The sequence below is a fragment of the Citrus clementina genome, unplaced genomic scaffold (genome assembly GCF_000493195.1).
Source record: "Citrus clementina cultivar Clemenules unplaced genomic scaffold, Citrus_clementina_v1.0 scaffold_4, whole genome shotgun sequence".
Lineage (NCBI taxonomy): Eukaryota > Viridiplantae > Streptophyta > Magnoliopsida > Sapindales > Rutaceae > Citrus > Citrus x clementina.
The window spans coordinates 16120934-16145665 of NW_006262274.1; the positions used below are offsets into that span (position 1 = coordinate 16120934).

A 24732-nucleotide genomic window follows, 5' to 3' on the forward strand; every position below is an offset into this window, starting at 1 on the left:
AAAATAATTATTTCAAAATAATATAATAAATAATGATGAAGCAATTAAATGCTTACATGTTTGGTATTAAGGTTCAAATGAGAGTCTAGTGTTGTAACTTTAAGTTTTTTTTTAATAATTATTGATTTATGAATTATGAATTTTTATTTTTATTTCTTTTTTATATTTTAATTTATTGTTTTAATTAATAAATTTATATTTAAAAAATAGAGGATCGGGTCAGCTAACTATGGCCAATGGGCAACTGTCGGCCCACCAATTTGGTGGGCCGTGCCGTGCGTACCTTTTTTTAGTTGAGCCCAGCACGGTGTGGGCCGTACCCAAAAAAAGCCCACCAACTTTTTTTTTTTTAGCGTGCTTAAAAAAGTCAACGTGCCTGACGTGCTTTTTTAAGCCTACCAACATAATAATAATAATAATAATAATAATAATAACAATAATAATAATTTTATTTATTAAAATCATGATATTTAGTTATTTACTTATTCATTTAATAAATTATAAACATAAATAAATAATTAAATAAATATCATAAATAAAATTTAATATCATAAATAACATTATTCATTTAATAAATATCATATATAAAATTATGATATTTATAATTTTATTTATTAAAATCATGATATTTACTTATTCATTTAATAAATTATAAACATAAAAAATTAGAATATTTATTTAAACTAAGATTTAATGATTTAAATTAATTTTTACAAGTCTATGCTAAAAAATATATTAAAACATTTAATTTCAAGATATTTTACTTTAATTTCATAACATTTTATATTTACTTTTTGTTAAAAAAATTTACTTAGATATATTTTGGCCCACGTGCTATTAATGTCTCATGGGCCGCGTGCTAGCCCACTAATGAACCGTGCTTATTACGTGCTTTTTCGCGTGCCGTGCTTTGGCTCATCTCTAATCGTGCCGTGCTTTAAGGCCTGCGTGCCTAAAATTCTAGGCCCGGGACCGCCCACGTGCGTGCTGTGCCGTGCCTCGTGCCTCACCAAAGCGTGCTCGTGTCGTGCCACGTGTCGCCCGGGCCATTGGCCATCTCTACTCAGCTAACCCGAACTTTTCGCCAACTTTAAAATGAACGGCACTGACAATAGCGATTTGAAATATGAATTTTTTTAAAATAAAACTTTATTAATTAAACACACAAGCACATATTACATGAGATCATTATTTAATTTAACATTTCACAAAAAAGCTGAAGAAAAACACTAAATTTTGAATGTCCCTTCATTTAATTATTATTCTTATACTTTGACTGTTCACTAGTTTAATCGCTTCGAACATTAACGAGTCTCTTATGTGCAAACTAAAATATAAAAGCCACAAAGATTCCTTTCAACCTTCTTGCTAGCTGATTATGCCTTTGTAGTTTGTAAGGGCGGTGAATTGAATCGGGTTGACATTCGGCCTCGCATAACCCGTAAATGGTGTAGGCTGGGAGGGTTGGGCTTTTAGAAAAGGCTCATTTTCCAATTTAGTATTGTTTCAAAACTAGAAAAGTGTAAAAATAAATAAATTAATCAAAATAATTACGGAAAAAAAAAACAAATAATAACATCGCCAAGTAAATCCAGAAGTTCAAAGTTTAAAAATCAAACCAATATTTTATTTTTCCTCTAAATTTTAATATAATATATATATTATTTAATAATTTATTAAAAAATATAACTGCGAGTTTGCGGATTGGGTTGTGTTGGGCTCAATGCCCACCTTATCTATTTTATTTAATAATTATTTTTTCCTTTCACCCAAAAAAAAATGTTGTTAATACATCTGAACCAATTGTCATAGACTTATATATAAGGATAAATTTCATAAGCTCATGAATTGAAAATTCATAAAATTTCTTTACGTATTTTATGTTCAGCCCCTTGGGTTTACATAATTCTGTTATAGAATTATGTTGACCGGTTCTTAAAGTACGTTTGGGATTGAGGTTGGACAACTGTAACTTAAAAGCTACAGCACTAAAATTTTTGGTAAACACTACCTGCTATACTTTGGAAACTATATTAATATGATTTTTCATTTGTATAATGAAAAATCTATTATATTTTTAATATTTTTTTCAAAACTATTATTTAAAATTTATTATTATTACATATTATTAACTTTTATTTCATAATTATAATTTTTTTCTACAGCAGCTGTAATTTAAAAACTATAACACCTCAATCCCAAACGCACCCTTAATTTAACCTCCTCAAGTTTATAGATTTTATGTTATGTTGCTCAATTTTATAGTTTCACCATTATAATCTTGTCCAATCAGAATTTTGGACCATTGACAACATGACATGTTATTTTTATTATTTTCCATTAATTTTGCTATAGCACCATATTATTTCTACAAAATTTCCATTAATTTTGTTATATCACCATATTATTTCTACAAAAAATTTACCACTGCAGACAATCAATTTTTTTATTTTAAATTTCATCTCAAATAATTCATTAAATGGTCGATAATTCTTTATTAGATCTAAGTGAATTAATTGTATTATCTTATTAACTAATTGATGAATACCATACCATTGAAGATAATTTTTTGGGATAAAAAATTAAAAATATATAGCACTGTTCAAGGAGTTTTACATTCATTAAAATCAAACTCGAAAAAATATGAATTTACAATTTATATTGCTTCTACCTCTTAAAATTAAAAAAAAAAAAAAACGAAAGGTAGGATTGAGCAAAGACTAAATATATTTTTAAGTTTTAACCCTTATGCCCCCTAGAACTTAAACTCAGATGGTCAAACGGAACAAAGATCTAATTAAAAAATCACTCGATTAATCTGCCTTTTACATCTTCCATTGAGTACGCGAACAAATTGAATAATTTATACATTTTAAATAAGCAAAAATCATTTAGGCAAAATATCAATTGCCATGTCAACACATTTATGAGTTTTGTCCTCACAAAAGATTCTAGACAGGGAAAGGAAACACCGAAGGATGAATACGTCTCACAAGCGAGTGATACGATCCAGTCGAGTTGGAAGCTGCGTGGTGTGGCATCTTCTTTGCCCAGCGGCCGGTAGGTACAACCGCCGGACAAGGGACCCACAACTTAAAAAGAAAAGGTTCGTATGGCTATTTTGTAACTGTCCACTGCCTCAAGAAAACTTCACGTGGCCACGTGGTTTTAATCACCACATACCTGTCGTGCAGGTTACGGTAAGGATATCCTCTTTCCACTTTCTGTATCCGTGTGTATTTTTAAACCGCATAGCATACGGTTACGTATACTTAAGTTCTTGATATGAAAGGGAGAGGGTAAATAAGTCATTTAAATAATGTTGTCGAGACCTGAGACTCTATACGGTGTATATATACTAGAACTTAATCTTGTCGATAAATTAATATATGAGCTCTCACATATACGAGAGACTCAAACTCTCAACTCTAAAAATGAAATAAGAAAGTGATTGACCAATTCAAATAAGAAATTGTTACCATTTGATATTATATCTTTAAAATAAATATTTTAGCACAGAACCACACTACGTTATGTTTATCGTAACGTACATCCACATACAGCAACAGTTCTCATGATGAGATCCGCTACTGTTACTATGTGTGGCGTACGTTACGATTAACGTAATGTAGCACTGGCCTTTACCACATGGTTATGAATATTTTTCAATATAAATGCAAGCTGGCTATTTTTTTAATATCAAATTGAACGTATAAATGACCTTTAATTAATGTATTAATTCAAGCATTACTAAATTTATTATTATAATAATTTTGTAACACGTTTAAATTCAAATATGCGACACGCCACTCAATTGATTGATTGGATGAAGATATTTATAACGTTTGATCATTTTGGGGCAATATAATATTATAGGCTTTTAAAAGCAAAAGAGAGAGAATTCAATCAATTCATCATCACTCACGTAAAAGAAGAAAGAACTGGGTCGGATCTACTTTTAGAATAGTCATAAGAAAGGAAGAATTAGTTGGATACCTTTGTCTGGTTTAACGTGCTCCATGTGTTGAGTACTTTGCTTTGGTGATTTGAGTTACTCAATTTAGAAATTGGAATGCTACCTACTTTTATAAAATAATAAAAAAAAACATTAATTGCATTATATTACTAATTAACTACCTTTTGTACACATATACATTATGTGTTAATGGAAATTATATAATACGTAACGATAGTGTTGCTATTAATAGAAATTATAACATATAATGAAAAAGTTGTAGTGACGATTGTAACTTTACAGACACTGCACTGCATACATAACATGACCCTTTTGATATATCTTTACATAACCCTAAATACGTGAGCATATAATTACTCTTTATCTTCATCGGTTTATATTCCTTGGGCACTTTTACTCAATCTCTGTTAATTGTTCAGTCGGTGGAGTGCCAGTTTTAATCACAGATACGATGAGTTCCCACTTTGAGTTGATGTTCATGCTTTTATTCCATTATTGGTGAACGTATAGTTCAAATTATTCAAAGATAAGGCAACATCTTGGGCACACATGTCCTTCAAAATCACAGCATATTGTTTAATATCAAGGGTTTCTTTTTGGGAAAAAAAAATATTTTAAATTATTTTTAAGAAAATTACCATGCCACACATATATAGATACCAGCATTTGCATTTTTGTATTGCCTAACTATTTACTGCTGGTACCTGAAAATATCTTTAGACATATGTTGTGTCAACTTGGGTTTTAGCCAGAATTTTAATACCATGATGATAATTTTCTAAAAATAATGTATGTGTTTCAATTTTCATGCCATTAATATTCTTTGTTTGGGCAACTTCAGAGTAATTAATGGTATATGATATTAAAAGCAATTATCATTTCATTTGTTATCTTAAGGAAATCAACTTTTCTTTCTCTCTTCCCCCCCTCCCCCCCAAAACCCCTCTTTTTGTGAAAAAAAAAAAATTGATATTTGGTTTCAATACGTGATTAATGTCTTAATGTTATAATTCCAAAATAATTGTATTTGTAATGGCAAAAACGAGGATGCGTTGTCTAAATTTGTGTAATCTTTGTAATCTTTCTCTTTCTTTCACCATCTTACTTTTAAGCAAAAGAAATCAATGATTGAATGATAGTGACAAAAGATCTGCTTTCAATTTTTATTTATTTTTAAACTTCAATTTCTTTTTAATTAATCTTATGTTCAATGTTAATTAGCCTTGCCGGTGAGTGGCTATAACGTTGTTAAATCATTCAAAAGTTGACTCAGAAAGGGAATATATAATTTCATTAACCCAATGCCTTCGCTGCTCCATTCTTTGAATTGATTTGAAACAGCTCTCGTTACTAAATTACAGAATATTACACGAAAAGAAAGATAGAAGAGATAAGACCATCCAAAAATATTTGTTTTTATCTCTTTGGACTTATTGTTTCCATTTCCACAATATTTTATAATAGGGGAAGTTTTATTGGAAGAATAGTACAATTGTTAATTTTTATTTGGTTTTGCCTATGGCTTTTATATTGCTAATTGAATCAATTGCTTTTTAATTAATTATGTCAACGCAACCTATTGTTGACTTGTGAGGGGCCTGGTTTAAGAGAACTTATTTAGATTCTGGCTTTGAGGTTGGACAGTTTAGTTTAAACAGTTATAACATTAAAGTGTTTAATATAATTATTGTAGTTTGAAAATTAAATTGATTTAATCTTACACTAATATGATAAAAAAATCTACAATTTTTTTATTATTTTTATCAAAATTATTATTTTAAAAATCATGCTTATTACATCAACTTTTATCTTACAATAATTGTTATATAAAAGTAACGGTATCTTAATATCAAACAGAATCATTATCTAGATGACTATTTTTACAAAATTATTAATGCCGAGTATGCCGAATCATAAATTGAACACCAAATGATTACTTCTGAAAGCATGACTGGCTTGGTCCCTCATTAAAAATTACCTAAATGAATAAACCTTAATGTGTCCCCATAAATCTTATATCATATAGTCACATTGTTGTAGGAATCTTAGGGTGCGTTTGGGATTGAGGTGCTGTAGCTTTTAAGCTACAGCTGCTGTGAAAAAAAGGCTGTAATTATGAAATAAATGTTAATAATATATAATAAATATAAATTTTAAATAATAATTTTAATAAAATTATTAAAGATATAATAAATTTTATATTATACAAGTGAAAAATCATATCAACATAGCTTAAAAGTTACAGCAGTTAGTGTTTACTAAACACTTTAGTGCTGTAGCTTTTAAGCTACAGCTGCCCAACCTCAATCACAAACGCACCCTTAATCATGATTTGACAATTTGAAGGCATTAACATATAATAATAGTAAAATCCTTCTTCCCCCCGGATATATCTACTGATTAAAAAAAAAAATTGAAAGATGATGATAATGTGAATATATTCTAATGCTAGATACTTCCCAACAACTTTGGATCTGTATTATATAACATAAGAAAAGCCAAAACCCTAGCAAACTTATAATAAAATCTTTTTGAGTTAAAAGAGATTCTTATACGTGTACATATAACTATCCAATAAAATTACCATAATGTGTACATCATCATATACATATCATGATTATATTGGTTTATTGTATGTATACCTTCGATGCAGTGGGTCTTTCTTTCTCATTATGACACTCATCTTAAATACTTGATCATTTAGTTCGTATTTCATTAGAGTCTTTATTTGTATTTGAGTGTCACCTCCAATGCTGCTTCCAAACATTTTAAAATGACTTTACAAATGAAACATTGTAGAACAATATTTTTAAACTTATTTAATTTGAATACTTAGTTGACACTATAGGAATATTTTACAAAAAGTTTAACAATTTTGATAAAAATAAAATAGTAAGTATTAAGACGAGTTGTAACATAACCAAGTCAAATCTGCACCTAAAAATACTGTGCCATTTTGCATTCATTTGAAGTTTATCTTTTTACTTCTAAAGGATATTGTACGATATGTCCATAAAATCAAACCAAGTTCAAGTTAAAGTAAGGCTATAGATGTGTGGTTATTTATTCCTAATTTTGTCTTAACTCAAGCTTAATTAACGGCCTTGGGTTTGAAACTATGATGGATTAACCCTAGATCAAATTGAGATTAACCCTAATTCTCAACCCTCTTAATTTACATGATTAATAACGACAACGGACCGAATCTCTTTGCTTAGTCTTTGTTCTTTTAATATTTTGTTGGGTAGATGTTGACTGTAAAACCCTTTTCTGTCTTCAAATTTCAGCCAATCCCAGTTATTCATGAGCCTTCTGGTCAAAATTAATGGCTTCTGCTTTGGATTTTCTTTTCTTTTAGCTATTTGTCCCTCGTTATGTAATGGGTTGTTAGGAACAAATCACCAACATTTTGAATCCTCAAATCAAATCTTTTGTTCGCCAATATAGCCGTCATTTTAGAAGTTTCAAAACCATTCTGTCATAAACATATATTTTTTTTCCTGTTTAAAAAAAATATAATTTTTTTACTTACGATAAAATTCAAATTAATTAATTTTTAATCATAAACTGGGTCAATTTAAAAGTAGGATAAAATGTCAGCAGAGCATTTGGTGTGCGGCTGGTTTTCAGATACCCCATAACCGATGAGATTAAAACAAATGTTCAAAACTCAAAAGAGGTTGGTGACGGTTGTTTAATTAATAAATTTATCCATTAATTTCACTTCGAGACTCCCGAGAAAACGTGTTCCTCAAAAACATTTTTGACATGTGTTGCACATGTATTTTTGTTTTTATTTTTCCATTCACATAGTCGGATACCTATTTCAATGGCTAATAATTATATTTTGCCACCCGGTTTATGTATCATAATTGAAGTTTAACTCGAAAATATTAGTAATGAGAGAAGCTATTTAGTGCTTATGGAGGAGCATTACTCCTTCTCTGTTCAATACTTACTATACGAATATGTGTGTTATCATAATTAGTTGAAATATATACACGTACTCAATACCAAATGAAAAAAGAGCAGTGCTCTAAGAGTATTTGTGATTTTTTTAAACTATACATAAAAGAGAATATTTACTTAACAAAACACACGGAGAGATTCAAAGTCACAACTTCAAAATTAATGTGAAAAAATTTAAGTTCTCCGGTCACTCGACTCAAGTTCAAGAAGGATTGACACATGTAACAAACATGTTAGATAGTATACACAACCACTAATAACACTTTCCCATTTTAAAGATATAGCCTAGAGGACTACTTCATGTTACCTTGGAAAATTTATTTTCGGCTTTAAGCATTTTTAACGTTGAACTAAAGAATAGAAGATGATGGTAAAATTTGAATGATTGGTACAAGTGTGGCAAATACATTTTCAATATGATTGCAAAGGTTTCCGGTAGGAGCGTGTCTGGACTCCCGTGTCTCTCTCGGCCTTCCACGTGGGTCTACTAATTATTATTCTACGAATAAAAAAATAAAAAAAAAACCCCCACGCGGCATAATACTAAGTCCAAAAACACTTTTCAGAAAGAAACGACGCGTACGGGTTAATTCTGGAAACAGAAAAGAGATTCCCGAAATTCTCTCGGCCTCCCACCCGGCACCCCGCCCAAACAAAAGAACGAATCTCTCAATTCACCCCTAAACTTCACCGCTAATTACACATCAATGCCACTACTACCGTACTTAACTCGCATTATCCGTATTTTTTTAAAAAAAAATTTGTAATTGGATAAGCATTTAAAAAGAAAAAAAATTACTAAAAAGATGGGAAATTAATAACACTCTGTATATATTCCTAGATTCACGACAAAAATACATTCAATTGAAAAAAAAATATTTCTCTCTCTCACATATATTGTATGCGGAGCTTGCTTCTCCCTACTGTCGGTGTTGAGATCTTGCAGCATCTACACTCAACGTCGTCGTCTGGCGGTCGCTTTTAAAAAAAAATTAAAAGCAAAGCTTAAGTGCGGTTCAAGATCGCAGTACCTGTAAACCTGCTCGCTCGTGTTGATCATATTTATGTTAGTTGAGGGCAATGGTTATTCGGTTGTGAGTGAGAGTCGTATGAGGAGAGGATTGTGGTGGGACTGCGGCCTTGTCATCAGGAGCAGAGGCAGATGGGGCAAATGCGGCTAATTTGAATCTCCACATTTCTGAAAATAAAACATTTTCAATTTTCACTTCATTATCTCTCCGTTGCTTAAATTATTTTGTTCAGTTTTCAACTAAATTATGCAGCAAGATCACCGCAAGAAGGTTGATTTTCTTTCTTTTTTTTTGTGTATTGATTTGATTATGCGTTATTATTATTATATTTTTTGTTAATGGAAAACAGCATAATTAAATGCGAATTTACTTTTTTTTTTCTTTTTTAAAATTGAATTCAATGCTTGAATCTGATCTCATTAGATGCTGCTATGTGCTCTGTGTGTTTGTGTATCTATCTAAAAGCGGACCTGATTCTGTCCTCTCTCTCTCGCTCTCTAGTACTCGCTGTCTGTTTACTCTTTCTGTTTTATTTGTTTATTCATTTATTGCTGTGAGTGGATAAATTTTTTTTTTTCATCCTGACATTTACAAAATATGTGAGCTTGATCTTACTTTTGTGTATGCTTCCTTGGATCTTTGCTTGGATCCTTTTGTGTGCTTCTCTGAACATGCTCCGTGCTCTTTGAGGTTTTGATTTGTGTTCATGTATAGTTACTAATTAGATACATGTATGATTGTCTGCTCGTGGAATGGATTTATCAGATTTTGTGTTTTAGTTAAAATGTTGAATTAGATTTTTTTTTTTAATGTACTTTTTTCAGAACTGTGTTAATTCTCATCTTGTCATAAAATTCTATACCTTCAGCAATTTCAAAACATATTTGGAATTTCGATTATGAGAGAATTCAATCTAGATAACATATAATGTAATGGACCGTTTATTCAGCCAAATGCGAACTAAGGGAATCCATTGCTTTCTTCTTAGACATCACTTTTCTAAAACATATTTTCACTTGCTGCTGTATCGTATGTTCATGAATTGGAGATGTACAAGATGTGATTTTGATCTTTGGTTGACATGCTTTTGAACATAGAACAATATACGTAGCGGCAAGAAATATTTAATAATTTTAAGAAGAATAAGAGAAGTATGAAGTTATCGTAGATAAAAGCGATTTGTGACTATCTTTTTATCCTGCTTATTCAAGCTTTGTTTTGTTGCTGGGCAGGTCCCCTGTCATAATAAGTGTTCATGTCTAACTTACAAAAGATTTTCAATTTTTACGAGCGATGAATTTGAATTTGAATAGTCATGTTGGCTTAATATCATGTATCTGTGGATATAAGTCTGTCAGTACTAGCTACTTGCACTGGTATGCTAACCTAGTTTGGCCACTTGGGTTTTTCTATGTTGCAGAATTCTCCGGAGATGGAGTTTTTCTCTGAATATGGTGACGCCAGTAGGTACAAAATTCAGGAAGTTATTGGGAAAGGTAGTTATGGTGTTGTTTGCTCAGCAATTGACACTCATACTGGTGAGAAAGTGGCAATAAAGAAGATACACGATATTTTCGAACACATATCTGATGCTGCTCGCATTCTTCGGGAGATAAAACTACTTAGACTTTTACGACATCCTGATATTGTTGAAATCAAACACATTATGCTTCCCCCTTCGAGGAGGGACTTTAAAGATATTTATGTTGTTTTTGAGCTCATGGAGTCAGACCTCCATCAAGTCATCAAAGCCAATGATGATTTGACACGAGAGCACTATCAGTTCTTCCTTTACCAGCTCTTGCGTGCGCTAAAATATATTCACACAGGTAATCTACGTACTACAAACTTTTTTGTCAGTGTCTGGCATTATTGCTTAATTAATAACAAAAATTGAGTTGACTGGTTGACATAATTGTGGATGACGTATGTAGTAGTTGCAAAAAAATAATTATTGCTGCGGTTTTACTATTTTTAAGACACAACAATCTGGTATTGCCTTTCTGTCTGTGACCTGTTTTCATCTAGTTATGCTTGCTCCCTTGAGTTTGGATAATATCTTGCTGTCATTCTATGTTGTCATTTCCTTTATTCTCTTGCTCCCTTTTTTTTATGTCTATCTAATAGTTATCTACTTGGTTGCAGCAAATGTCTACCATCGAGATCTAAAACCAAAGAATATATTGGCAAATGCAAACTGTAAGCTTAAAATTTGTGATTTTGGGCTAGCAAGAGTTGCGTTCAATGATACACCTACTACAATTTTCTGGACGGTATGTCATTTGTATGTTTATATATAACCTTTCTGATTATTGTTAAATTACTGTCTTACCAAATTTATATGTCTTGTGTTCTTTTTTTTCTGAATATAGGAACTCATATTTCTTGTTCTTTTATGGTATTTCTGCAGGATTATGTTGCTACAAGATGGTATAGAGCTCCAGAGCTTTGTGGATCCTTTTTTTCTAAGGTATGGCTTCCCCCGCTTGTTTCCAATGAAGTGTTGACAGCCATGGTGTCTTATGAAAACAAAACAATAATACTAGCATAGTTTTGTGCTAGTTTTGGACCATGACATTTTGTAGATCCTTTACTGGATGTTGTATTTTCGCCTATGAAGTTCTTTATTGATGGATCATGTAGTAGCTCATGAATGGGTAAGGTGCCTAGTATGTGACCACAATATTGAGTGTTTTGGGTTGAGATTTTAGGTTGACAATGTATAACCAGTTTGGGTATCAGAAAAATTTAAAAATATTGGGCTTCTATGTTCCATAAGTGACATGTTGCTGCTTCAGATTGCAAGGTTAAAAAAAATGGTTTCCTGAATGACAACTTTTTCCTTGATGGATTCTAACTGATTGGCTACTCAGCATTTCATGTGTTGATTTTATTTAGTGTAGGGGGAAAAAAAAGAAGAAAAGGTTTCCCGAATTACAACTTTTTCGTTCATGGCTTCTAATTGATTGGCTGCTCAGGATTTCGTACATTGATTTTATTTAGTGTAGAATTAGAATATAGAGAAAACTTTATGCAGTATCATTTGATAGCAGCTGCCCAGTAGTCACATGACCCATAAACGCGGGATTGATGGAGTTTCATGCACCATCACTGCAAGAGATCAATTTGGATGCAAGAGACATTTTCTATCATTTAGGAATTTTAAATGGCTAATAGCGTCTTTCTTTTAGTTGTTACTCATGTTAGAATGTTGAAGAAAGTGTAAACGCATACTTGCAAATAGAATTCTATTGTTCAAAACACATTATATATCCCGTGAATCCCAGGTTCCAGATAACATAAAGGGATTCCATCTATTATTTCTCTGTCAAATCAATTTACTTATAGCTTATTTAGTAGGTCCGTGAAGCAATATTATTCAGCTGCATGGTCAACTTTATCCATATTTCGTCGATCAAAAGTGGCATTTTAGCCTCTTTTTGTGAAACAGATTGGAGAAATCATCGATACATGGTGGTGCTTGGCATTATATTTGCTGATGTATGCATTTACACCCAATTAAAGAATGATGTTTTGGCATTTCAAAGGGGCTGAACTTGTGGTTGGTTCAACTTCCATCAGTTCTTGGATGCATTATGATCCACGTGAGTTGGTTCGACTTCCATCAGTTCCAATAGGGAAGGCTGCAAGATGGGATAGAATTGTAGCTTAGCAGATTTCACTTTTTCTGATTGTTCTGGCTGTGTCTCTACAGCACTTGAATGTTTCTGATATATGATGATAGATGGAGAGTCTGAGAGGGAGTTGGATTTTCAATGTGGTACATTGATTGTAACTTGTTCTGTCGCAGACTGAGACCATATGTCAACAGAAGTTTTTAAAAAAGACAATCTACATCATGCACAAAAAGTAACTTCAAGCTACTAGTTGACACAAGCAAGATTTATCTTGATGTTCTATTGTTTCTGCATTCATGGTCATCAAGTTTTAAGGAGTTGTAATGTATACCTGAAGCTGGTGTTGGTTAGGCATGCTCACAGTTGTACTGTGAGAGAGATTCCATTCACCATCTAAATCTAATGACACGCTAACATAGGAACATAGGAGAGGAAGCATTGAGGTTCAAATTGTCATCTTTTTCTATTCTTTTTGTTGTCTTAGAATATTGCAAGCCATGTATGCTTGTTCCACTACTTTTTTAAAGCTTAATTCTACCTATAGTATAACTTGAAGTCACCATTATCTGTGATTGCATTCGCTTGCAGTATACACCAGCCATTGACATATGGAGCATAGGTTGCATCTTTGCTGAAGTTCTAACAGGGAAGCCACTTTTCCCTGGAAAAAATGTTGTTCACCAATTGGACTTGATGACAGATCTGCTTGGGACACCTTCGTTAGACACAATCTCTCGGGTAGTCAAATAATTCATTTGTCTGTCATTTGGTTATGGTGTTCAAAGTTTGAATTATTTGATTAGAATTTATTCCCCCAACCCCATGCCCCCTTCCAAGGAAGACAAGGGAGAGAAAGGTCTGTGGTTCTGATGTCTTACTTTCTGGATTCAGGTTCGAAATGACAAGGCAAGGAGATACCTAACCAGCATGAGGAAAAAACAGCCGGTTCAGTTTTCACAAAAATTTCCAAATGCAGATCCTTCAGCACTTCGACTGTTGGAAAGGCTGCTTGCCTTTGACCCAAAAGACCGGCCAACTGCTGAAGAGGTTATCTTAGTGTTAGATTATGAATTGTTACACAGCATGTTTTGTCATTCTCATTTATTGTCATATCTTGACTTAATATTAACCACAAGAATATTTGTTGAAATTTTCTTGTTTGGTGTTTTATCAGGCACTTGCAGATCCCTATTTTAAAGGGTTGTCTAAAGTTGAAAGGGAGCCATCCTGTCAGCCAATTTCGAAGATGGAGTTTGAATTTGAGAGACGGAGGGTCACAAAGGAGGACATACGGGAACTAATTTTCCGAGAGATATTGGAATACCATCCTCAATTGCTAAAGGATTATATGAATGGAACCGAGAGGACTAATTTCCTCTATCCCAGGTTATAACTTTCTCAGTCACTATTTAGTTTTGATATTAAAAATATGTCACATGTTTTTTTGTCTCTACTTCATGCTGATTTTTGGTGTTATTTTATCTACAGTGCTGTTGATCAGTTCAGAAAGCAGTTTGCACATCTTGAGGAAAATGTAGGTAAAAGTGGGCCGGTAATCCCGCCCGAAAGAAAGCATGTATCTCTTCCAAGGTAGGACACTCTGGTTTTGCAGATTCTTCTTGTTCATGAAAATATACAGCATCCATAACTTGTTGATAACAAAGGATCAATCAATGAATTCTTCTTTACTAATGCTCTTTGACTAGATAGTCAGTTATAGGTTTTGATAGTCTGTAATATAATGGCATCTTGAAGCACCCTACTAAATCACATTTTCTTTCAGTTTCTTCTATATCAAATGAAATCCCCTCTACAGAGGATTTTCTTTCAGTTCTGGCTGTTCTAACTGGTTAACCAGTATTGCAAGGATACAGATTTCTTGCTTGAGAGATGTTTGCTTTACTTCAGATAGCCCAAGGAATAAAGACCGATTTGATTAACTTTGATGATTGCAGGTCAACAATTGTGCATTCAAATACAGTTCCTCCAAAGGAACAGCAGAACCTTTCCAGAGATCGGCAGGCTGCAGAAGAGGTATTCAACAAAAATTCCAAGGAGTCAGAAGGAATTCCTGCAAATTTGTCGAGGACCTTGCCAGCACAACAAAGATTTCCATTAGGTATTATTACTCTTGCATGGTAAATGTTATAGTGACTCTATTGAGTTGATTGGAATTAAACTTGCTGTTCTCTTCAGCCAAACCAGGAAAGGTTGTGGGACCAGTTGTGCCATATGAGAATGCAAGTGTCAGGAGAGATGCTTATGATCCAAGAACATTTATCAGAAGCACAGTGCTCCCTCAGGCAGTCCCTGCTGCTTATTGCTACCGCAAATCTAGTACAGGAAAGCAAGAAATGGATTCTGAGAGGGAAATGCCTTCACAGGTGAAACATGTTCCTCAATGTGGCATGGCGGCCAAATTTGCAACAGACATAGCTATCAACATCGACTCCAATCCCTTTTTTATGACACGAGCAGGGGTGAACAAGGTGGAACACATAGAAGACCAAATCTCCATTGACACAAATTTGTTGCAGACAAAATCTCAGTATGGTGGGGTTGGTGCTGCTGCCACTGCTGCTGCAGCAACAGCTGCCGCTCACAGAAAGATTGGAACGGTTCAGTATGGTATGACAACGAGGATGTATTAGCCAAAGGACTAGAGGCAGTTTCAGTAAAGTTTGAGTAATTGACAGTGAAGGGTTCTTTGAAGGCATTGGGACAAAACTAGAAAATGCGGATTGAGCAGTAGGATGTGTAAAATATGCGAGTTCAGGTTTGTCCACTCCTTCAAAGAGCTAGCTTTTCTCAGGTTTGTCTTAGGCGCTAGTAAAAGTTTGTTTATAAGAAATGATATGTTAGTGAAATTATACAATTCCATCCTTAAAGAAAAATAATTCTCTCTCTCCTCTCTTGAAACATATTTCAAATGGGAAGTTCATGTGGATTCATTTTAATGATAAAATGAAAAGGCTTCAAATATACCGAAAGTTCTGGCCCTCTTGGTAATTCATCTGTAAATCTGAAATTTTCACTTTGTTGGATTTATCTGTGACAATTGTCTATTCATTGGGCATCTCATTAAATTACTGAAGTGAGAGATAACTTTGCTCTATTGTCTCGGAAATTATTGGTATGTAAAAAGCCAAAAAGGCCTAATTGTATCACAGATTTTATAACGAAATTATGAAGAGAAACCAGAAAAACGGTTGTATAGGGCGGGCCAGAACTGCCAGACTTTTTAGGACAGCCGCTCTAAACCTAAACCAAATGTAGACATTTATAATTAAATTATATCTCACTTTAATGTGTAATCAGGTTTCTTCTCTTGAAAGCTGAAACATCAACATGACACCAATTATATTCCTACTCTTTTTGCTTAATTCTAATAATTATATTTTACATATGATTACATGAGACCTACAATTTAAATTTTAATTGAAGAAAGAAAGTTTTTTTTTTTTTTTGCAATGTAATTATTGATTTCTTTCTGAATTTATTTTACAAAACTAATCTATTTACAATGTATTAAAAAAAACTGATTTTTTAAAAAAGAAACTTCTAAAATGATACGGAGTAGGCATTGGGAAAATCTCAGATGCAGAAAGGCGTTGGGTAAAGTTCATATTGAATTTTTTGCGTCTCACCCCTCAGTATTCAAACTCGAATGGTTAGTTAAATAAAAAATCTTGACAATCACCTATGGGATATAAAATTTATTGAATCTTTCATATTAATTTTGTATTAGTGCAACCCTTGTGTTTGGATTTCAAAAAGATATTTTAAATGTTTTGAAAAGAAATTAATTGTCCCAGGGCTCCAAACGGTCTCCTGTTTTTTCCGATGGCATTGCATTCGCCCGCGGGGAGGTGCATGCAAAAACTTGGGTCAAAATTTCAAGACCTCAAGGGCATGATTGTGGGCCTTCAAATCCTTTACAATATGATATGATAAGGGTGGGTCGAGATATTTCAGCTCTCATCATTTTTATAAATTCACCTTTTAGAAAAAAAATTTAATAAGTTCACACGCGCCTTCCCACGGGCAACGTGATGCCACCAGAAAAAAGGAGAGTCATTTTGGGGCTCTGAAATAGTTTTGGTAGAATTTTTTCCAAAATTCTAAGAAAAATCCAATATTTTTTGCCTAATTTTGAAATAAATTCTCAAAAAAAACTCTCTGAGGGGAGGCCCATGAAAAAGACCCAAAATTGGTGTGCTATAACCTTTGGCTTACGGGTTCGAGATGAGAAGTTGGGTTTTTCTCCAAAAGTAACTCGGTTTTTCTCTTCTGGGACATTTCTTAGACCGTTGGGGGTGCTCCAAGTCGATGCCTCGCTATTTAGGAAATTTATTCTAAAATTAAGCTGAAAAAACATGTTTTTCTTAGAATTTTAAAATAGATTCCCTAAAAAGCAGAAAGATTTTAAAATAGATTCTCTATTTTTTAAAAAAAATAGAGGGAAAGTGATTTATCATTTTTTTAGTGATTTATCATTTTTTTCTTTTAAACTAGAAAGAGACTAAGAGAGTAAGAGACCAAATATAAATAAATAAAAGTAAAGGCAAAGAACAGTAAAGATTTAGGACATGGGGCATGGGGAGGGTGGTGCGAATAAATGAAAGGGCAGGCAAAAGCAAAGCAATGGTGCAACAATCTCTGACTCTCAGTCGCAGGCCATAACCATTACTTACAGTGATTTCAATTCATTTATAATTTGTTGGAAATGGGGTTCAATTCATTTCATGCCATTGCCATTCAGCTAGAACGTATCTACCGATATATTCATACACCAATAAGGCACAAGCCATCATTATTCAATGCATCGCACCGTAGCATCTTTAAATTATGTCCATATGCATCATGCATGCATGCGTTGTCCCGTCAGATCCCATCAAATCAGGACCCACTTGCGCCCTTTACATCTATTTGGAAATCAGACAGCTCAGACACAAGATACCATCCAAGAATTTATGCAGAAATCGGAAAGTGCTCAGCTATTTGAACAGCAGGGAGACATTTGAACAGCAGCAAGATAATGTAAAGATTAAAATATAAATACTATCTGTATTATAATAATATTGTAGTATATAAATACTATTACCTAATTTTATCTTCTTATTCTCTTACTGTTATTCAAATAGTGTTTCTCAATTGATAATCAAGGACTATCATGGCCATCAAGACGAGGAAAGCTTTTGGTTTTCAACTGTGAATAGAGACGATTTCTTTCCCATCTAATTGCTTATAAATAATATAATACAGGTATGGCTATATGCTAAAGTGCTAATAATGTGTCATTGCGTTGTTACAAGTATATAATTCCTGAAAGTTATTATTATTATTATTATTTCGGGTGTTGCATCAATAGTTATCTCTGCATTATTTCATTTCTATCGAGAGTTCATATTAACCAAAATTGAGGAGCAAATTAAGTCCACGTTTCTTTTCTGCAGCATTAAACTTTTAAATTCGTTTGTGAGGATGCCATTTGATTGCTTGTGGTAAAAAAAGAAGAGTGATGTCATATATAAATACTGAGGTAAATGTGTTGATGACGAGAACCACTCAATAAGTAAAGAAAAAAATTAAGTCGTATATGATAGGTTTTATTAATCAAACGCACTACCTCGATATGTTCAGATAATGTATTCGACGTACGTAATTCTTTCTGTAATAATTAACTGTTTAACCACTTCTTTTTTTTTCCACTTACATAGGTGGAATTTGAGTACATTGTTAATTACAAGATAATTTAAAAAAACTTATCTCGGATTTTGATAGATTTATGATTGTATGCATAGATTTTTCTCAATGAATGATGAGAAAGGAAATTATGTACTAAGATATTTTGCCCTTCCTACCACATTAACCTTGCGATCAATGTTGACGACTTTATTAGAAAGGGAACTTTTAACCATGCATCATTAGGTGTAAAGGTTTCATTAAAGTTACAAATACATTGACGCATAAATAATGCTCTTTCATTAGTAGTTTATCATAGTAGTGCTAATTTGAATCATATCGAAGAAGAAGGGTGATAAAAATGAATAAATGATAACAATTGATCAATGTGTATTATATGATTTTGTACTCGGAATGAGTACGGATTCCCAAAAAAAAAAAAAATTAACAAATACAAATGTGCAAAACAAAATATGGGATTATAGAGATCCAAGAAAATTTTGGAATTAAAAAAATAGTAAAAAAAAAAAAAAATGAAAACATGGTGTAGTGCTTAAAAGACAAAAGGATTAGGTGATTCTGATCACATGGAGCCCCATATGCCCAACACAACAAGATCTCACGCACAATCCCGACGGCTTTTGTTTCCTTCTTCGAAACATCAACACTCACCGTTGCCATCACCACCGTTTATCAAAAATAAAAATGAATATGGGAAATTTTTTTTTAACTTTTTTATTTTTTCGCGGGGCTCTAGGTGGGGCCGATGAATAAAAGATTCCACGTGGCATCCATGCCAATGGTATTGATTATAGATCGAAGGAGAGCACATGGGTGGTGTTAGGTTCAAGAAAATCATGTGATCACATGTGCTCCCCTTTCTTTCTTTCTTTCCCCTTTGTTTTTGTGTTTTGTGGGACCATTTTTTTCCTCCCCACTCTTCGCAGGTGATCGATCATCCAACGATTAGGACCTCGCACACTCGCCATCCGTCTGCGCGTGGGAATTGCTCAAAGTATTCTAATTATCCATGTAATCGAATGTTTATCTGATAGTGATGTGAGTTAAGGAGTGCTTGAAACTTTTTCGTTGATAGGGGAGCAAATTGCATTAAGTATGGGCGAAAATTATAGCCAATATTGGGTGGTAGTAAGTCACAGCTCACGACTGCTAGAATACTGAGAATTTTAGAACACATTAAAAATAAAATAATTAATTAATCGTAATTTATAATTTTTTAAAATAAATATATACATGTCATAATATTATTTACTTATTAATATAATATTTTTTATGTATTTTAATTTTTTTTCCTTAAATACATGATAACACTAACAACATAAAACTAATTTCGTTTATTATATTTTTTTTTTTGCAAAAAAAAAATAACGAATGACTTCACAACTACATTCTAATGATAATAAGGAGAAAATCTATAAGTTTGATTACTTCTTTACACTTCTCGACCCATCTTAACTAATGTAGATGAAGACTTCATTCGAAAAAAAAAAAAAAAAACTCCAAAGCACATACAAGATCTACGTAAATGATCAATGTAGTTTGAGATATAAACAAAAAACATTTTGAATGAGAAATCCAATGAGTTTATTTAACAACATAAAAACATTGAAACAATGAGACAAAACAAACTCTCAGAACTTTACTGTCTTATTTCAAGTAATTTTTTTTTTTTTTCTAGTTAGGCACCCATTTTTGAATTATAGTGGAAGGAGGGGCTAAAAAATCTATCAAATTTGGTCCACTCCTTTCAATAAAAGAAAGCACAAAATATAGTACTAGAACCACACTTTCCATTTTCCAACATCGCCTCTCCATTAGATGGGAAGCTTCGCGACACTAAAAGATAGGGATGGTAGAAATTCCTATGGGGATGGGGACCTTCGGGAATTTTTTTTTTCATTTGGAGAGGATATAAGGATAAATTTATACATAATTTCTTATTCATGAAAGAGATGGAGACGATTTTTTACCCAGTTTTTTATTCGGGGAAGAGACGGGCACCTCATGCCCTCTCCATTTTCCCATTTTAATTTTAATTTTTTAAAATTATTAGTGAATAAATAATAAAATATAAATGATAAAATATTAAATATTGGTATAAATAACAAATACCAAAGTATTTCTATTATTAAATTTTTGGGCGTAGTCGACCAATTGTAGTCTTAAATTTATATTTAGAATATTAAAAAGACCGGATATGATCATGTTGGCCTAAAACTTTTTAATTGTAATATTCATTAAATATTTTAAACTTTTATTTAATAAAAAAATCATGTTGACCTTAACTCTACTTTTATTTAAATTTTTTATTTTAATATAATTGAATTAAAATAAAAAATTGAAAACATATTAATTATTTAGATATCAGAGACATTCAGAGATCTCCTGTTATTATTCGGGAAGGAGATGAATATTCCTTGAAGAAATTCTGATAGAGACGAGGATATATGGAGAATATCAGAAATATGTATAGAAATGTCAGTCATTTTCCCTTCCATTTCCATCCCTACTGGAAGAGAAAACACAAGGGAAAATCATCCCTGTAAAAAAGCGTAATAAAATTACTCATGAATAAACCTCTGTGTCATTCTTTACAGCAGGTTCAAGTCGAACAAGAGCACAAATGTGAAATTTACTCATTGGTTACCACTGTATGAGTGTACATTTAAAAAGAGAATTACATTGAATTATATAATAAATGAAATTATAAATGTTTACGAAATCTATTACCATTGACTTAAAAATGGAAGACCAACCCCCCCCCCCCCCCCCCCCACCCAAAAAAAAAGGCATGCAAGTGGGACTTTGTATGCTTTTTGGATTTGTGATAATGCCTCTACATGGCACATGCAAGCACTCATTGGCTCATATCCTCACCATGACCACGCGAAGATAAAGGATCGTGGACGTCACCTCCCAACTCCAAACAAAACTTCGAAAGCCAAAAACTAAGTGGCCCCTCCGCTTCGTTGGCATTGACATTTCTAGAACTCAACAATAATTTATCACCATCACCCCCTCATTCATTAGCGTAGCTTCTTAACACCACAACACAACCCTAGCTTCAGCAATAGCACCTTTTCTCCAGCTCAAACTCAAGCTCAAGCTCCTCCATTTTCCTTCTGCATTTCCATCATGGAGACTACTAAAACACAGATAAACCCAACAGCTGCATTTCAAATAAAAGAAATAAAAACCAGCCAAAAACCTCAGATGGGTCATCATGAAAATGCACGTAAAGCTCACCGGAAATTAGTTAACCGAAGGAAGAGAACAACAAGAGACGTCACAGCCGCTTATCATCATCGTCGGCAGCAGCAGCAGAAGAAGGACAAGGTTCAAGAAGATCAAGATGATCAGAGTAAGGAAGAGTTATTGGAGACAAAGATTTTCGCATTGCAGAGGATTGTGCCCGGAGGAGAAACTCTAGGAGTTGACGAGTTGTTTGAAGAGACTGCCGATTACATTTTGGCTTTGCAATGTCAGATTAAAGCCATGAAAGTTCTTACTAATTTTATTGAAGGGTTGAAGAAGGAGAAGAGCAAATTTGGAGCTTGATGAATCTTTGAATATTAGTGATGATATTGATAATTGCTTGTGGTGACTTTGTTGGCTTCATTAGTTTCATGACAGACCAATTGTATTTTCCCACCATTTCTCTGGTCTATTTTTTTAATCTTTTTTTTTTTTGGTTAAATTTATTTTGCAAATGTTGGGAGAAAAAGCATGTCCCTTAATTTATTTGTTTATTATTATTATTCTTCTTTTTTTTGGCTTTCTAAGATGTTTATTATTTTGATAGTGCGATAAGAAGAGGAAAGAAAGGAATTAGGAAAGAGGATAAATAGTTTCAGTTTGCTACAATGTTAGAAAGGATAGCAATTTTCAGATATTAATGCGATTCTCACTTTTCAGTAAATTCTTGGAGGGTAGAGCTAATTGTATTCTATAAAATTCTTTGAACACTCTTATTTGCGACACTCACTTTTTGAGACTTTTATAAGAATTTTTATCCAATACATTCTTAAAAATACCAAAACAATCCTCAATTTGTTCATCACTATAAACCCAGAAAATTAAATTTCATACCAAGAATTTATCCGGCAGTGCTCTCCCTTGCAGCTCTAACACAATGGCATTGACCTCTGTTTAGTTGCTCTTGCTCCAAATGAAGGGACAATGATGAGGGTGCAAAATAGCATAGATGCTTAATAGTGATATGCTTGAACCTGCTGCAGAAAAAGGAGCTACAAAAATTGGATGGTATGCTCCTGTGACTGTTGGGAACTAACAAATATGAAATACAAACTTTTGATAAATTGGAACCTTGAGTTCTTACAAATATGATTTTTTATGGTGGTAGAATTGGAGGTAAAAGTTGATTCAACATATACTGTTTAGTTATAAAATTATTAAATTCGGTAGTTTCAGGAACATCATCAGCAGGGAAGCCCATGTATAAAGAAACAAAACTTCTCATTCTAAAATGTTTTTAGGTGTATAATAGTGTAAAATTGATTATAATGTGGACTTCAAGAAGCATAACAAAGAAATTAGAAAAATAAAAATTAGGATTAGGGTTGTTTATGTTGATGTAGTGAAAGGGTCAAGAGTAATGTATTTATTTAATCATGTAAGATTCTCTTTAATGGTGAATTAAATTATGGATACTTTTGTAATATGTAGTGTTCAAAGTAATTTTTAAAATATAAATAACCTTATCCATTCTTTAATCATGAATTGAATAATATATATTTGCCTATTTATGAACTTTATTTATTAAAAAAAATTGAAAACATTTAACACTGGTCACAATCATCAGTCATCACCATATGGCAGGTCTTTGTGTGGTTTCAATAATCGAAATCAAGGTCTAATTCTAATAAATCTAGGGTTTCGGTATTTTTTTTTTTTTTGGTGTGAATTATTAATTAAAAAAGGTCCGACCTTCATAGCTATGAAATAATAGTATTTTTTGCCTCAAACTTATGATATCGCAATTCACATTTTAAAGTCTGGAGTAAAGCAAATCTACTTCTAAATATGTAGAAATTTTAAAGTAATTTACTTATAAGTATTTAGAAGTAAATCTACTCTCATAATGTATATAGAAAAGCTCAAACTCTTGTTTGGATCTTAAGAATGTGGCGATGATGTATTCATTCCCATTAGTAATGGTTTACTTCCTCTTATCCTAAACCATCGAAAATCAACGTACATTATTGCAGTCTGAAATTGGAATAATTAAGCATGAAATTAGTAATTTTATTCATTGAAAAGAACTTTTGAATGGCCACTTGCGTTTATTAGTATTACAGAAAATTGGAAAACACCTCACGGTAAATTATTATTGAATTTCAAGTGCAAACTTCACCTTGTCTCACTTTTAAGGTGCATAACCGAAATCACAAAATAAGTGGATTTTGTGGTTATAAATTAAGACCCTCATTTGAAATTGAGGTTGACCAGTTGCAGTTTAAAAACTACAGTATTGAAGTATTTAGTAAATATTAGTTGTTGTAGGTTAAAAGTTAAGTTAATTTGATTTTACACTTCCATAATGAAAAATCTATTACATTTTTATCATTTTTGTTAAAATTATTATTTAAAAATTATATCTATTACATACGATTAACTTTTATTTCACAATTACAACTTTTTTTTCTATAGTAACTGTAGCTTTTTAAACTACAACTTCTCAATACCAAACAACGCTTAAGTGAGCGTATGTTATAACTTAATTGGTTGTTCTTTTGACTCTTTGTTCTGTTTCAATAATAACAAATTATGTACAAAAACAGATCGGGTTTAATGCTATTGGATAGTCATAGTTAGTTTAGCCTTTACGGTACAAAAAAAAGGGCCTATAGTTTCAATTCTCTTCTCACTAAATTTGGGAAGAAATTAGTATAATTTAGGTGAAGTTAGTTAAATAAGATGCGTGGTAATTTTCAAGCATCATCTTGAAGAAAACATCTAGAAAGTAAACGAGCTCAAATAAGGCAATTGATGGATTATAGACATGACAATGTTGGTGCACGAGACATCACATGACTGACTCTTTCTTCTTTCCATATCGTCAAATTAATCACACTGGACTCGACTGAGTTCTTATCAAGAACTAGGGGAGCTCAAATAGACTTCAAGAAAGAGTCAAAACCGTCAAGATGAAGAGTTAAAAAGTGAAAATAGACTTGAAAGAAGCTAATCTAAATTGAGATTAAAATTGGAGCCATGCATGAATTCTCATCAAATAAAGATTACACCAAATATGGTAGATGAGTCTTTCATACTTCGTAGTCAATTGTCATTTGGTCCCCCTGAGCAAATATGCAGTCCGATGATATACACACGAGCCCACGTTGATATTTTTTAAATAAAAGAAAAGCCCACTTTGAGGGTTTCTTAAGTT

General features: G+C 32.5%; 2 protein-coding genes across 2 annotated transcripts; both read left to right on the forward strand.

The window, feature by feature from the left end:
- The first annotated feature begins 8776 nt into the window (after positions 1 to 8776).
- Positions 8777 to 15729, forward strand: LOC18044455 (mitogen-activated protein kinase 20). The gene is made up of 10 exons (XM_006437125.2): positions 8777 to 9246; positions 10397 to 10805; positions 11122 to 11249; positions 11387 to 11446; positions 13203 to 13352; positions 13506 to 13661; positions 13789 to 14000; positions 14103 to 14204; positions 14570 to 14733; positions 14811 to 15729. The coding sequence occupies exons 1-10, from the start codon at positions 9223 to 9225 to the stop codon at positions 15263 to 15265; spliced, it is 1860 nt and encodes a 619-aa protein (XP_006437188.1). The 5' UTR covers positions 8777 to 9222; the 3' UTR covers positions 15266 to 15729.
- Positions 15730 to 21190: 5461 nt separating this feature from the next.
- Positions 21191 to 22004, forward strand: LOC18045502 (transcription factor PAR1). The gene has a single exon (XM_006437126.2). It carries the CDS (start codon positions 21456 to 21458, stop codon positions 21876 to 21878), a length of 423 nt encoding a protein of 140 aa, XP_006437189.1. The 5' UTR covers positions 21191 to 21455; the 3' UTR covers positions 21879 to 22004.
- The last annotated feature ends 2728 nt before the right edge of the window (positions 22005 to 24732 follow it).

Coding starts and splice junctions, on each gene's coding strand:
- LOC18045502 (XM_006437126.2), top strand. CDS start 21,456: ATGGAGACTACTAAAACACAGATAAACCCAACAGCTGCATTTCAAATA.
- LOC18044455 (XM_006437125.2), top strand. CDS start 9,223: ATGCAGCAAGATCACCGCAAGAAG. Junction 13,353..13,505: donor CGTTAGACACAATCTCTCGG/GTAGTCAAATAA, acceptor TTCTGGATTCAG/GTTCGAAATGACAAGGCAAG. Junction 14,001..14,102: donor ACTAATTTCCTCTATCCCAG/GTTATAACTTTC, acceptor TTTTATCTACAG/TGCTGTTGATCAGTTCAGAA.